We start from the raw sequence: 13,941 nt of genomic DNA on the forward strand, positions 1-13,941 counted from the left end.
TGAAAAGAATGACATAGACAAGAGTTCTATTTTTCTTTCTGATTTTTCTCACCTCAGTCCTACAAACCATATCACCTTTCACTCTTCTCAGCTGTTCTGCTGTTTTTACCCATACAAAAAATGCAGTTTGGGGTCACATACAGTCCTCAGCTACCAGTCACTGCAAGTGACATAGCTGGGCTGAAAGGAGAAGAGGAAGCACATGGAGCTTGTCATCCTGTCTATCTTTCCAGTAAAATAGACAGTTTGAGTGACTATAGGAACTTTTGATGATGCAGAAAAATACAAGACCAATTTAAAGGTGAGAAGATCTGTTGGGTTGTATATCAGATTTTTGATGTGGAGATTGATAATACCTCTCATGTTACTTTCTTTGTTTTAAAATGATCACTATTCTGACTCCAAAATGCGTAAGTCTGTTTCCAAATCAAGGCTGTGCTATGCTGTAGTCCTAAGGAAGAATAACGCGAACTGCTGAATAAAGAGAACAAGCAGAGGTCAGCCCTATGCTGCCTTCCAGTCTATATGAACTTTGATAATGTAACCATATGTTTCCACTGATACAGACTGTTAAGAAATTAAAAGTCATACACTTTAGTACTAGTATAGTGACAGTAAATCATTCTTTAAACTTTTTAGGTGATCCTGAGAACTCTTAGGTTTCACATACTTTCACTATATATATGGAAAGTCTGAGTTTTTAAGATTTTTCTATGGTACTGTAAAGTAATCAAATGTAGAGAGTATTTGTTTTGTACCTCAGTTTTAATCACTTCCTTGAGTGTGAGATAATACATGAACAGCTTAAGTTGTCCAAAACCACGTCAATCCTCTTCCTTTGTTCTGCCTTGAGAAAGTTAATCATTGTTAACAAACCCACAGAACTTCAAGAAGCATTAGATAAAGATTTCATTTGGAGTCTCTCATACAGTTAGAAAAGTTTTGCAGCATTAATTAATTAATTAATTAAGGATCTGAAAATCACAGAATCATGAGGGTTGTAAGGAACCTCTGGAGATCACCCAGTCCACTTGCCTGCCACGGCAGGGCCACATAGAACGTGCCACAGCATGCATGCACAGCAGCATGTCCAGGTGGGATTTGAATGTCTTCATGTCCCCTCAGAGAGGGGAACCTCACAATCTCCCCGGGCAGCCTGTTCCAGGTCTCTGCCACCCTCAACATAGAGAAGTCCTTCCTCATGTTGAGGTGAAACTTCTTGTGTTTCAGTTTATGGCCACTGCACCTCATCCTGTCACTGGGCACCAGTAAAAAGACTCTGGCACCATCCTCCAGAGATGGTGCGGAAAAGAGTCTGGCACCCTTGAGATATATGTATACATTAATTAGACCTCTCACTCATCTCTTCTCTAGTCTAAACAGGCCCAGCTCCCACAGTCTCCCCTCACAAGAGAAATGCTCCAGACCCCTGATCATCTTTGTGGCCTCCGCTGGACCCTCTCTAGTAGCTCCTTGTCTTTCTTGTACTGAGGAGCCCAGAACTGGACACTGCTCCAAACGGGGCCTCACTAGGTTCAGTAGAGGGGAAGGATCACCTCCCTTGACCTGGCTGGCTACACTCCTGATGCACTCAGGATACTATGGGCCCCTCCTGGCCACAAGGGCACACTGCCGGCTGATAGTGAACTAGTCATCTACCAGTACTCCCAGGTCCTTCTCATCTGAACTGCTCTCTAGCAGGTCAGCCCCCAACCTGTACTGGTACTTGGGGTTCTTCCTCCCAGGTGCATTACCCTACATGTGCCCTTGTTGAACCTCATTGGGTTTTAATCCACCCAGTTCTCCAGCCCATAAAGGTACTGCTGAATGGCATCAGCTCCTTCAGGTGCATCAGTCACCCCCTCAGCTGCGTATCATCAGCAAACTTGCTGAGGGTACTTTCTAGCCCTTCATCCAGATCATTGATGAACAAGTTGAATAAGACCAGATCCAGTACTGATCCCTGGGGAACACCACTGACTACAGGCCTCCAACTGGATTCTACTTTGCTGATCACAATCCTCTGAAATCTGCCATTCAGCCAGTTCTCAATCCCTTTCACTGTCCGTTAATCTAACCCACATTTCCTAAACTTACCTACAAGGATGTCATGGGAGACGTAAAGGTAGAGAAAGCATTCAGCAAACCTTCACAGATATATCTGCATCTTGTCAATAACAACCTCTTCCCTAAATCAAGAAAGGGCCCTGAACTGGGGGCACAAATACTACTCCCTTAAAGGGAAATACAATTTTATAGTTATTTTGTTTTTAACTACCCATTTTAAGCAGGTATTTTTTCATTATAGCACGACAGTGCTGCACAAACTGTGACATACAGAGCTAGTTTTTCATAGAACATAAGCAAATACAGCTTTCATTTCTGAATATCAAATGCCCACAAACTCTGTATATGCAAGAAAAGAAGCAGCTACTTTACCCCTGAAGATGATAAAGTGACTGTGAAAGACTGCGTAATGAGCAGACTTCTGTCTCTCTGTTTGCCTGCCTTTTCACTGCACACATTTACTATTGGCAGGATCCACATGAATGAACACCAGGCTGAATGTATGTTGTGTCCTCTATCTCACAGAGCAATATAATTTTGGTTTTATTGTGGAAAAGAAGGTTGTAAATCAGATTATGCTCCTTTTTGCTATCATGACCTAGATAAGGCCTTTAATGCTTAATTGAAAAGAGTAGCTGATGTAAATACTGCTGTTTTCCAGATCTGTATTTTTTTTTAATGCAAAATATTATTGATCATTTAAGAAAACCATATACAGGCCTCTTTTTTTAAAAAAAAAAAGTACTTTTTACAATAGTAATGGGGGGGTTGATTCAACTCCACTGAATCTGATGATGGTAAGCCCTTTATTCTGAATGTTTGCTGGAAAATTGGACATTGTTTGCAAACAGAATAGCCAAAACTATCAATTGCTAATTATATACATTGCTAATTGGTAACTGAACTACAGGGACCAACTGGAGGGATTTCATTGGAAGCTGAATCTTTATTTGCTTTGGGTTGCACAATGCAAATCTGTTTATCTGCTATCTGAATTCATGAAATCATAGAATCAGAGAACGGTATTGGTTGGAAGGGCCCTTAAAAATCAGCTAGTGCCAACCCTTCTATTCAGGAAGATACTGTACACCACATAGGCCAGTCATTTAGCTTTTAATCTTAATCTCAACCATCTGTTTCTGTTTCAGCAGTAAAGCCCTGAGATCAGTACATTATGATAACTCTAAATCTGAACATGGATGCAGACCATAAATAAAAATTTAATTTTATATAACAACAGCTTAATGAAAAATCACAAAGCCTTTTGAAATTCCACCCCATATGAAAGACTGCTGGTCTTCTGATTGCATTCTTATTTTAGCTATTATTAAAAAATTTACAGTGATTAATCCAAATAGTGGATTACAGGACCAATGTTAATTGTTCTAAGTTATGCTAAATTTTTTTGGGGGGCGGGGAGCAAAAGTTTTTCATAACCATTTTCCTCTATGCTTTTGAATTGCCTATCGAGTTTCAAAACCTGATGCCACTGTGGATGCTTAAAGGCTGTCAGAAGTACGAGCATCATGAGAAAGTAACAGCTGAAGAGAACAGTTGTTCTTTCACATGGGTCTGTGCCATACAGATGTCTACATAACACCAGCAAAATTTTAATTTTTTTTTAAATAAATTACTTCTTCATAGAGGACAGATAAATTCTGAAATGATCTTATCGACATGAAAGAGCAATAGGGTTGCATACGTAATAATTAAATGAGTAGCCATGAAAGCAACTAGGATAAATAAGTCAACTCTGAATGCTACAATATTGTTTTGTGTCAAGTACTCCAATTAAATATTAAATAGAATATTAGGCCTGTGATGTTATTTTGCAAAAGGTTTTGTTGTTTTTTTTTTAAGGCAGGAGTTGAGTTGGATCAGAATAACAAAATTATAGATACTTATTTATCTGACAGTGACAAATAGTCCTTACTTATATGTGCTATGGTTATCTTCCAAAAAACCTCCAACATTTTCAGGACTTCATTAATATGAACTGCTTAATATATAACTTTCTGCAGAGTTTTTTCCTCTCAGTTTGTCAGTTCCTCTCTCTTGTTCTACTAGTCTTCACATCGCATAAAATCCACACCAAACAACACAGTATGCTAATTTTAAGTTCTATCTGAGAAAACAGCTGTAATGAATATGGCTGTCTTCACATAGTTCACATAAAGGGTGAATTTCAAAAGCATTCACAGAAGTTAAAAGGACACATTTAACTGACTCTTAGTAAGAACTCTGTTCCTAAATGCAAGTACTGCACATATTCCCCTAGGAAGTAAACTGAGATGAACCAACATGTGTGTGCCAGTGATTTCTATGCATATAAAGCACTTGTAATCCTTTAATTCAAGCACTGGTAATGTAAACTGTTGTCTGCAAGTCTGCAGATACACATCTGCCAATTTATGAAATAATAAACAGCATTTACCACAGACTGAAACACATGAAAATACTACAAATCACTTCCAAACTTGAAAATGTCTGTGGTCTTTACCGTGAAATTAAAATAATCATCTGAGGTGAGTTAAATTGATTCAAAATACCATAGGCGTATGGGTATAAGCACAAGTACAAAGAACAGAATACTTAACTGTCATTCAACATCCTGCACAAAGGCTATTTTATCAACAAATCCCCCTTTAAAACCAGGGATTATTTTTTTTCCAGTGCCTTAGGATAGCACCTTTTGCTCAATAAACTTAAGTCAGGATTTCAGAGCATTTTATCTAACCTCTGACAAAAGTTTGGCAGTGCAGTTTACCATAGGAGTATTTCTCTGGAATAAGATAAAAATATATTCTGTGGGAAAATTGAGAGTGGGAAGTTCTCATTATAAATGTAATCCTACTGACTAAATCTAGAGTAGTGACACATATACTGCAATTACACTTTTAATAGAGCAAGTTTTGTACATCTGCCTAAATCTGGATATGAAATCACAGAGTCATAAGGTTGGAAAAGGCCTTCAAGATCATTAAGCCCAAGTTTTACCCCAGGACTGCCAAGTCCACCTAAACCATAACACTAAGGGCCTCATCTACGTGATTTTCTAACACTTCCATGGATGGTGATTCCACCATTCCCAGGGCAGCCTGTTCCGATGCCTGACCACCCTCCCAGTGAAGAAATTTTTCATAATATCCAGTCTAAACCTCCCCTGGTGCAGTTTGAGTCTGTTTCCTTTTGTCCTATCACTTATTACTTGTGAGAAGAGACTGAACCCCCCCCTTGCTGCAATCTCCTTTCAGGTAGCTGTAGAGAGTAATTAAGGTCCCCCTTGAGCCTGGCCACAGCCCATCAACCCAGCCTGTCTTGCATAGCCTCCCTACCTTTCAGGAGATCAACACTCCCACCCAACTTGTTGTTGTCCGCAAATTTACTGATGGTGCCCTCAATCTCCTCATCCACATAATCACTGAAGATATTAAGTAACACTGGTCCTGACATTGAGTCCTGAGGGACACCTCTACTGACCGGTCACCAACTCAGTATGACAACATTTACCACCAGTCTTTGGACTTGACCATCCAGCTGGTGAAGAATCCACATATCCAGGCCACGAGAAGCCAGTTTCTCCACTGCTGTAGGAGACAGTGTCAAATGGTTAAGTCCAAATAGACATTGTTCACAGCCTTTCCCTCATCAACCAGGAGAGCCACCTTACTGCAGAAGGAGATCAGGTTGGTTAAGCAGTACCTGCCCTTCATGAACCCATGCTGACCAAGCCTGATCCCCCTGTTTTCCTTCATATGCTGTGTGAACACCCTTAGGATCATCTGCTCCATGACGTTCCTTGCCACTGAGCTCAGGCTGATAGGCCTGTAGTTTCTGGGGTCTTCCTTCCTCCCCTTTTTATAGGGAGGGGTCACACTGGCCAACTCCCAATCCTCTGGGACCTGCCCACAAGACCAGAGCTGCTGAAAAAATCTAAGGTCTTTAGCACTTTAAAATGTGACACTGATAGTACATTACAAGTTTACTTTTGTTAAAAATGGAAACATTCTTTATTTTTAAGCCCATGTTTTTGTAGGCATTATGATCCCCTCAATCCCGTATACCCCCTCCCAAGCTAGTGGCAATTACCCCAGTATTACATGAATTAACATCTGTAATGCACATGCTTTTTTTTTTGTCAGCTCATGTTCTCATGTTCTTATCCCCTGTTATGCTCTGGCAGAATCCAAGCCACAGTAAAGAATAAAAGAAACTGGGACATCTATCGGTTTTAAATCTGACACATAACAAGAAAGACTGTATGGTTCCTTCTTAATTCAAATTATTCTGAGTTAGAAATGCAGATATTAGAACTGTAATAACTGAAAGATATCTAATCTTTTAGTAAGAAAGCTTGTTTACTTTTTTTGTTTACCTTAATCCCTATGTCACAGTTTCATTTTTTTGAAAATGAAATGTTATTTGTAATTCATTTATTTTAAGAAAATTATTATCAACTTGAAATAAAACACCATTCATATCACTGTGTGGAAAGTATGCATTGTTGTGAGAAGAACCCCTCTTCTGGTTGAAATACAGACCAGCATTCATGGAAGTACTGTGCAGTGCAAGCAGGGAGTTCTCCCAGGCTGGATTCAGTCATGGCACCTTTAGAGAGCAATTTGTCTCCCTCAAAAGAAAACATCTAACATGCATTATGTCAGTTTATTCACACTGACTATAAAGAAAATAGATAAAGCTCCCACTTCCTATCCTCTAATTTGTCTGCAAAAGAACACTCAGCATGCTATAGTATACATGGCTGATACTGAAGATCAAATATGCCATTGATAATCATTGGCTTTTTTCCACACAGTTTCCAGAAGAGATCTATGTGGATATACTGAATATAACAGACCATATTCTGATCATCAATATCTGCATACTTATTTGAAAAATCACTGCAAATTTTAAGGACACCATTGTTGCAATTACTTCTAAGAATTTCAACATTTAATTCTGATACTGCTTTACCTCTCAATTCCACAGTTTCTTACTTGTTTGCTAATGCATTTTCTCCTTTATGTCTCAGGGCAAATTCTTAAAATAGTAAATGGGAGAATTTTGCTCTTGTTACTTTAGTCACTTGGCTTTACCAACCCCCTTATTTTCCCTTATGACTTTCCCCCTGTCTTCTGCAGAAGTTCACTTTTAATACACTTTTGCTTTCTGTGATCCTCACTTTCCCCATTTACAGTCTTCCCCAAAACTTTTCTGTTGTTACACTGTTTGTTAGATTGGTGATCAGTTCTCCCAGAGATCGCTAGCTGAGCCATCTGGATAATGTGATAGAGTTCTACCTGCCTGGTGTACTGTTCTAGATATTCCATGACATGAACAGCATGACCAGGAGTATTTCTTAGCAGGAAAGATCTGCACAAGCTACATTTCAAACATTTCAAACAAAAGAAGAATGCAGAAAGCTTAGTTGCACCTGTGTTTTCAGTCATTATGTCAAGAGGAGGGGAAATGTTAGTAATACCTCTTCCTTCTTAACACAGTGCTGGAGTGCAATATGTTTTACTAGTATTTTAAATGCATCAAGAAAGGCCTCATACTTCTGTGCTTATGCCATGAAACTTGTTGCTATGAAAATATCAAAACCAGTCTATGACTAAGAATGGCCATGCTGTTCAGACAAAATAGTATCTAGCCTCAATCTCGATTCAACTATCAAAATGAATTGTAGTCATTTTCATGCTTTATAGGGCTTAATATCTTTCCTGTATCATTAAAGTCTTTTAGCCACTTATATCCAATGCACACAGGCCTCAGCTCAACAGGTTCAGTGGATAATTTGAGCGCAGCTATTCCATCAGTATCTCTGAGAAATCAGATTAAACTACATTGAATTATCCTTACTATTATTTGCCTTCTCTAGCCTCCTTTAAATTTCTTGGCACAGAAACATTTTCTAGATTAATCACAGCACTGGTGGCACCACCTTTCTTCTAAACTAAAATTTCAGATGATTTATTACTTCTAACAGATAGAGTGCACTCTGAGAATTATCTGAATGGAAACCTTCAGGTCAGGGGGAATTTAAAGAGAGCAACAGCATCTTCCAGCAGAGTGTTTCTTTGTTCCTTGCTGCCTGAGAAGCTTCTCTGGCTGGACAAAAGAAGCTGACCTCAGGCAAACAACTGTGGGAAAGCATGTAAGGTAGGCTAGCTGTGTGTTCACATGCATGCGTGTCTTTTCTTCTGGATATCACATTTTCTTTTACTGTCAGGGATTTTACTGTGTTATAGGCTTTCCAAAGTTAGTCCCCTGGAGTCGAAGAAAGAGCTGTATTTTCCAGTATCTCTATTTCCAGTTAAGGTAACATACTTCTGGATTACTGTGTTGTATGAGACAAATACCATGATTAGAAGAAATAGGCATAACATCTATCAATAACTGAAATGTCTCATGGAAAGCAGTTTGAAACCAACACTCGAAATTACCTCTTAAAGGAATACATTAACAAAGGATTATGATTTTAATTGATCTAAGCATTTATCTGTCTCACGTTCCTATTTATTTAATTACCATGAATTTAAGTATGATTGCAGAACATTCTTAACTAAGGATGCTTTTCTGTTTATAGAACAGATTTAAAGATTTTATCTTCTGTTCCCTGATGAGCCCTATACACAAATGCTCAGATTACAGGATGGGTTTCTAGGACAATAAAATTGTACAGAACTGCCAAGATGGGGTCTTCTGCAAGAAAATATGAATATAAAACCAAACCCTAACAACCCAACAACAAAAACTAACAATGTTAACACTCCAGAGCCTAAAGACAAAAATACTGAACATGACAAAGCCACATTTCTCCTCAAAACAGCTGAAGTACTATTTCTTCCTTGAGTTACAAATCTATTATGCAGTTAGAAAGAAAAGAACTATTTCAAAATTCTGGAAACATTAAGTTTTGGTTTAAATGGTAAGTTGCCGTTTTAGTAAATATCTATATACTTTCAGCAAGGGTCAAAGCAAATGCTCTTTCACTCTGCCAACATAAAGAATTTAAGTACCTGGAAAACTACATAGTGTATTAGCACATGGATTAACAGGACGTGAAAAATATGAGGTTAAAAAAAGTGTATCTCATGCAGATTTCCAAGATCTTCGTAATAATAACCAGGAGTGCCACAGGCTATGTAGGTTATGTTTACACTTTCAGAAGTGTTAACATAACCTACAAAGCCGGTCCTGTTTCCAATTTGTTTCCTTATAAATAATAGTGTCTTTTACAAAGGAATTATTTGTCTCTTACACACCTACAAATGTTACAGAGATAAAATTCACAATCCTAAATCAGAAAAGTCAGTTCTGGAAATTTTTCCTTATTGCCTAAGGGCTCATAAGGCAAGGCTTTGCCTCAATATAGCTACAGGACTCTATGACCCAAATGAAAGATCATTTAATTCCTCATGCCAGTTATTTCTACTACATTTCATTACAAAAACTTACTAATGAAGGTAATCATAACACAGTCACACACTGGTATATAAGGAAAAAGAATTTGGAAAGGATCTAAATTAAAACAAGCATAATAAGACAGAAATCAGAAAGTTAATATGATGCAATGCCGAAAGTCACCATATGACTAAAATCCTATTTGAAAAAACAGATACAAGGGTATGAAATAACAGAAGGTTAGTATTACAAAATACAGTTTTCAGTAAGATTTTTTATAAGTAAACATTAAATTTAGAAACCCATGATGGTTTCACAGAGGAATTTTAGTCATACTAATTCTTACCTGTCAAGCTTGCTTTGTTAATAGATGGTTGGTTACACATTGGTGAACGTCTGTTTAAAAGAAAAAAAAGGTATATGCCTGATAAACACAGGGATGACTGAATCCTTGAAGAATATAATAGAAAATACGTTTCCTTGGGAAATTATTTGGGACTGGAATTCCCTGGCATTGAAAAAAAAGAATAAAAGTTCTCAGCAGTATTTTAGGAATTTACAGGTTCATTTAGAACCTACTTAATCATACTTAGAGCTTATACTTTAAGTTTGATTTACATAGATAGTTATCATTATTCTAACATGGCTTGCACTTGCCACATTCTCTTTCTTGAAATGCTTTTCTTCTTATTATTTTTCATTTTATTATTTTGCATATACATTTCACACATTATTTTGCACATACCTTTCACAACAATCTTTAGGGCAAACAGATCAGTGGAGTGCTTTGCCCACTGAAGAAAGCTAAATGTTGCTGGACTGACACAGCTGTGTAGGGATGTGTGGATGACTGCAAGCAGGGTCTACACAGCGTCTGCGTATTCTAACCAAGGGCACTGCATATGCAATGGTGGGCAGTTGGTTTTGGAATGCTAAATACTTCTAAGTTCCAGAGGCACACATTTTGGGTACGGGAAATGACTCCACTACAAAATTTAACAGTGTAACTAATATTAATGTTAACTGCGATTCTGTAACATGCTTGGAGAAAGATTGTATTTATAACATCTCATTTATAATCATGAACCACTGTGAATAGTGGAATTCCGTTATCTTGGATAAATTAGGCAGAGCTCTAGGTTCAGATCATGCAAGTAGCTCACAATGAGTGTAGTTGTCTGCTCACTTTGGTTCATTTGCAAGACTCAGACTCTGTCTGAATGATCATCTTTGAATGATCTTTGACATATGACTAATTTATTGAAAATCATACAAATTGCACAAAACCACTCACAAATTTATGCAAGGGCAGCAATGCAAGAGCAATTAGTAGGCAAGGGGGCTATTGTCTCAGCTATCAAGGGATTAATAAATTTATTACCCATCCACATGTTTTATGCAGGTTTGGTGGCACGGACTGAAATCCCTAACATCTAATTGTTATTCTTAGTTTACATTTAAACAGTATCACTGTAAAAAGTTCAGTGGCCAAGAACAGACACTCACTTGCTGGGTGCCCGATCTTGTAAATTGGTTAATGCTGCAAAGTTATTCCGTACGGTACGCAGGCTGGCCAGCACCTGGAACAAACAAACCAGTTTCAGTCTAAAATTTATGCACAGGTGGGACTCACATATCTCTGCTCAACTGTGCTGAAAATAAAAGGAAAGGACATTGCAAAACAACTGTAAATTGATTCCAGAACTGGTTTGTCTGAAGTCTTTGATCATTACTTAACAATAACACGTCTTTAATACAAGGGCAATAATTTACTTCTTTTTTCCCTCATGAACAACTCAGAATTTTGTATAAAGGCAAGCTTACTTGAAGAGGAGGAAAGTTTTTCACAGAATACTACTTAGTTCTTTGAAATTACCGTAAAAGCATTCATGTTGGGAAAATAATAGCCCATTCAAGACTACTACTTCATGCATAAGAAATGATTACAAAATCTTCCATTTGCAGTTCAGCCCACACAGACCTTAAAGGACAAAGGAATAAGATTGTCTAGACTGCCAGGAAAAATAAAAACTGCTTCTTTAAAGGGTGCAGTTGATTTGGGTACTTAGTCAGAAGATCAGAGTTCAGAGGAAGGTAGCATCTGAGCAGGCACAAAAGTCTGCAGGCTTTTACAAACTTTGCACTCTGGAAAGGTAGTATAAATAAGCTACTTCTTTTCTGGGCTTAATTTTATCCAAGACAGCACCTAGTGGAAGCAGCAGATGACTGTCTTCTCATTATAAGTGGCATAGGCACTCTCTTGTGAAGATAGCTGGATAAATGCAACAAATTATGTGCCGCGTAAGGATAGTAAGATGCACCTCTCCAACTAGGGAGAGGTAGTTCAGCTTATGTCAGAGAGGAGCCACAAGTTGTCTGGAACCAGACTGGAAATGGAAGGAAGCAGCAACACTCTTTAATGATGTGCCTTGGGGGGAGTTTCTCATTGTTTCTCAGCCGAAACTGGGCTGGTTCCCTGGTGAGCCTACTGTAGGAATAGCAAAGGTGGAAATGGGAATTTGGGTTCCAGAGCTAGGAGTTGCGGATACAAACATCTTTCCACAGCTGCTTAAGTTTACACATGAGGTTGGAAGGAAGGAGGGGGCTGAAAAGAAAAGAAGGATTTAGTGAAAGCTTGTAACAGACAGAAAATATTCAGGAGATAATAGTGACTGGAAGTGTTCAAGCTACCATAGGTAGTTCTCAAATGGCTTAAGGTAATCAAAATACATTTGTTGCATAATTAGACTATTAATTTCATTATATTTTTCTTTCCAAATATCAGGAGGTAAACTCACATATTTGTCATTCACCATGAAATAAAAATAATCATATATGCCATCAAATTTGCATGTCCAGGGTACACTGACGCTACTAAATGTTGTATTTAGATGTTCACTATACACAGATGGAAATCAGGCATGAACTGACCAGAAGGGGAAAGAAGATCCTGGAGTTCAAAAGTTCAAAAATCAATGCATAAAATACAAAGCAAAACTGCAGCAGTATGGAAAGTATGAATTAAAAGGAAAGGATGAGTTGAAGGTGGAAGGAAAGCATAAATGGAATAAAGTTGGAAAGCTGGGCCTATTAAGCTAAGACACACATTTTTAGTTACTGCAGTCCATTTTCAGTTATCTTTGGTCAATCTGCCTGGATTCAATTTACATGTACCAGAATGATGAGATGGCTTGCTGTGCTAGTATTATGAGAGAAACATATCTATGTGGCTCCCTGAACAGTCTCAGGCCATGAAAATATGCAGTTGGTTTTCCTGGCTGCAAGTTCCTATTCAGTAAGCCCTGTTGTACTCACATTGGCTGTACATTTTTGTCAGGTTCATTGAAAACTGGGAACATGTATGAAGGTAACTGACTCCTTGGTGAGTGATCTCAGGTACAGCCATGCCTATTAGCTCTGCTTCGGCTGGACTCTGGAATGAACAACTCAGCACGTGCTGCATAGGGCTGTTTCAGAAAGGGTATCCAGCTAGGTATAATGCCATGTGAAAACATGAACCCTGAGGTGTGTGCTGGATCTGAAATCACAGGACACTTAGTACCTGGGACAAGAAGGGTGCTGAGCTGTAAGGTTGTTCAGGGCCAGCTATGAGTGGAGGTTAATGAGCTTTGCTGGATCTGTGCTCTGGTCCCTGAAGAGCTAAGGGGCAGTCTCTTTACCCCGCCCACTACTATGCACATTGAACAGATTTTTCCACTGTCTGAGGTATTATGAATCTCTTCTTTTTCAGAAAGCAGAGATTCAACTGTTTGGTTTGTATGTCCTTCTGTTTGTTCTTCTGGCAGGTGAGATAACTGTAAGTTCAAGGGTGAAATGTCTAGTATCTGCTCAGCATTCCAGCTGCTTTAGCTTTCATGCACATGTTTTCACAGTTCTGCAAGTGTAAGGCATCCCCACATGCATATCAATGCGGCAACAAAAACTTTGGCCATTGGCTACAGTGGAGCTAAACCACTTGATTTATTGTATAAAGATATTAAAATTTATAAAGCTATTATAAGTACATAATATTTCAATTTTTCACTATCATTTGCTTTATGTAACAGTTTCTCTGTTCACAGAGGTTTTACTTGTGCTTGATGTTTCTCGAGTTACGATTTGTGCGCTAAAAGCAACCAGTCACCTGCAAACCACTATAGGTTTAATTTCTAAGTAAATAATATTATTCTCAAAATCGTTATATACAAATAATTGCAAGTGAATTAAAAAATCAAACCTTTTTAATGATAAAATCCCTAGAGAATTCATCCTTGAATTTTCAATCACCCAAATGATTTTATTTTGAAAAGCTAAATTCTATGAGTAATTAAATTACAGCAGTTGCTGTGTATTACAATATAGGGAAGTGCAACTAATAATATCCTTGTGATGGATTTTTTTAATTTCAGCTTATAAAATTCCCTTTCTGGTAAAAATAACAAATTAACTTGTCCTCGGGCTGGATTC

General features: G+C 38.1%; 1 protein-coding gene across 2 annotated transcripts in view; it reads right to left on the reverse strand.

Moving 5' to 3' along the window:
* Positions 1-7,510: 7,510 nt before the first annotated feature.
* Positions 7,511-13,941, reverse strand: part of LOC133217037 (cAMP-specific 3',5'-cyclic phosphodiesterase 4D-like) — a 186,834-nt gene continuing 180,403 nt past the window's right edge. For both annotated transcript variants that reach the window (XM_061362157.1, XM_061362156.1), the window contains exons 4-6: positions 10,981-11,054; positions 9,821-9,870; positions 7,511-8,407 (exon numbers count right to left, since the gene is read on the reverse strand). In XM_061362157.1, the coding sequence (XP_061218141.1) occupies positions 8,313-8,407; positions 9,821-9,870; positions 10,981-11,054 (219 nt within the window). In that variant the 3' untranslated portion in view covers positions 7,511-8,312. The remainder of the gene's footprint in view (positions 8,408-9,820; positions 9,871-10,980; positions 11,055-13,941) is intronic.

This window comes from Neopsephotus bourkii, unplaced genomic scaffold (genome assembly GCF_033783945.1).
Source record: "Neopsephotus bourkii isolate Nb327-2 ecotype Australia unplaced genomic scaffold, CSIRO-AGI_Nbou_v1 NB_1085, whole genome shotgun sequence".
NCBI lineage: Eukaryota > Metazoa > Chordata > Aves > Psittaciformes > Psittacidae > Neopsephotus > Neopsephotus bourkii.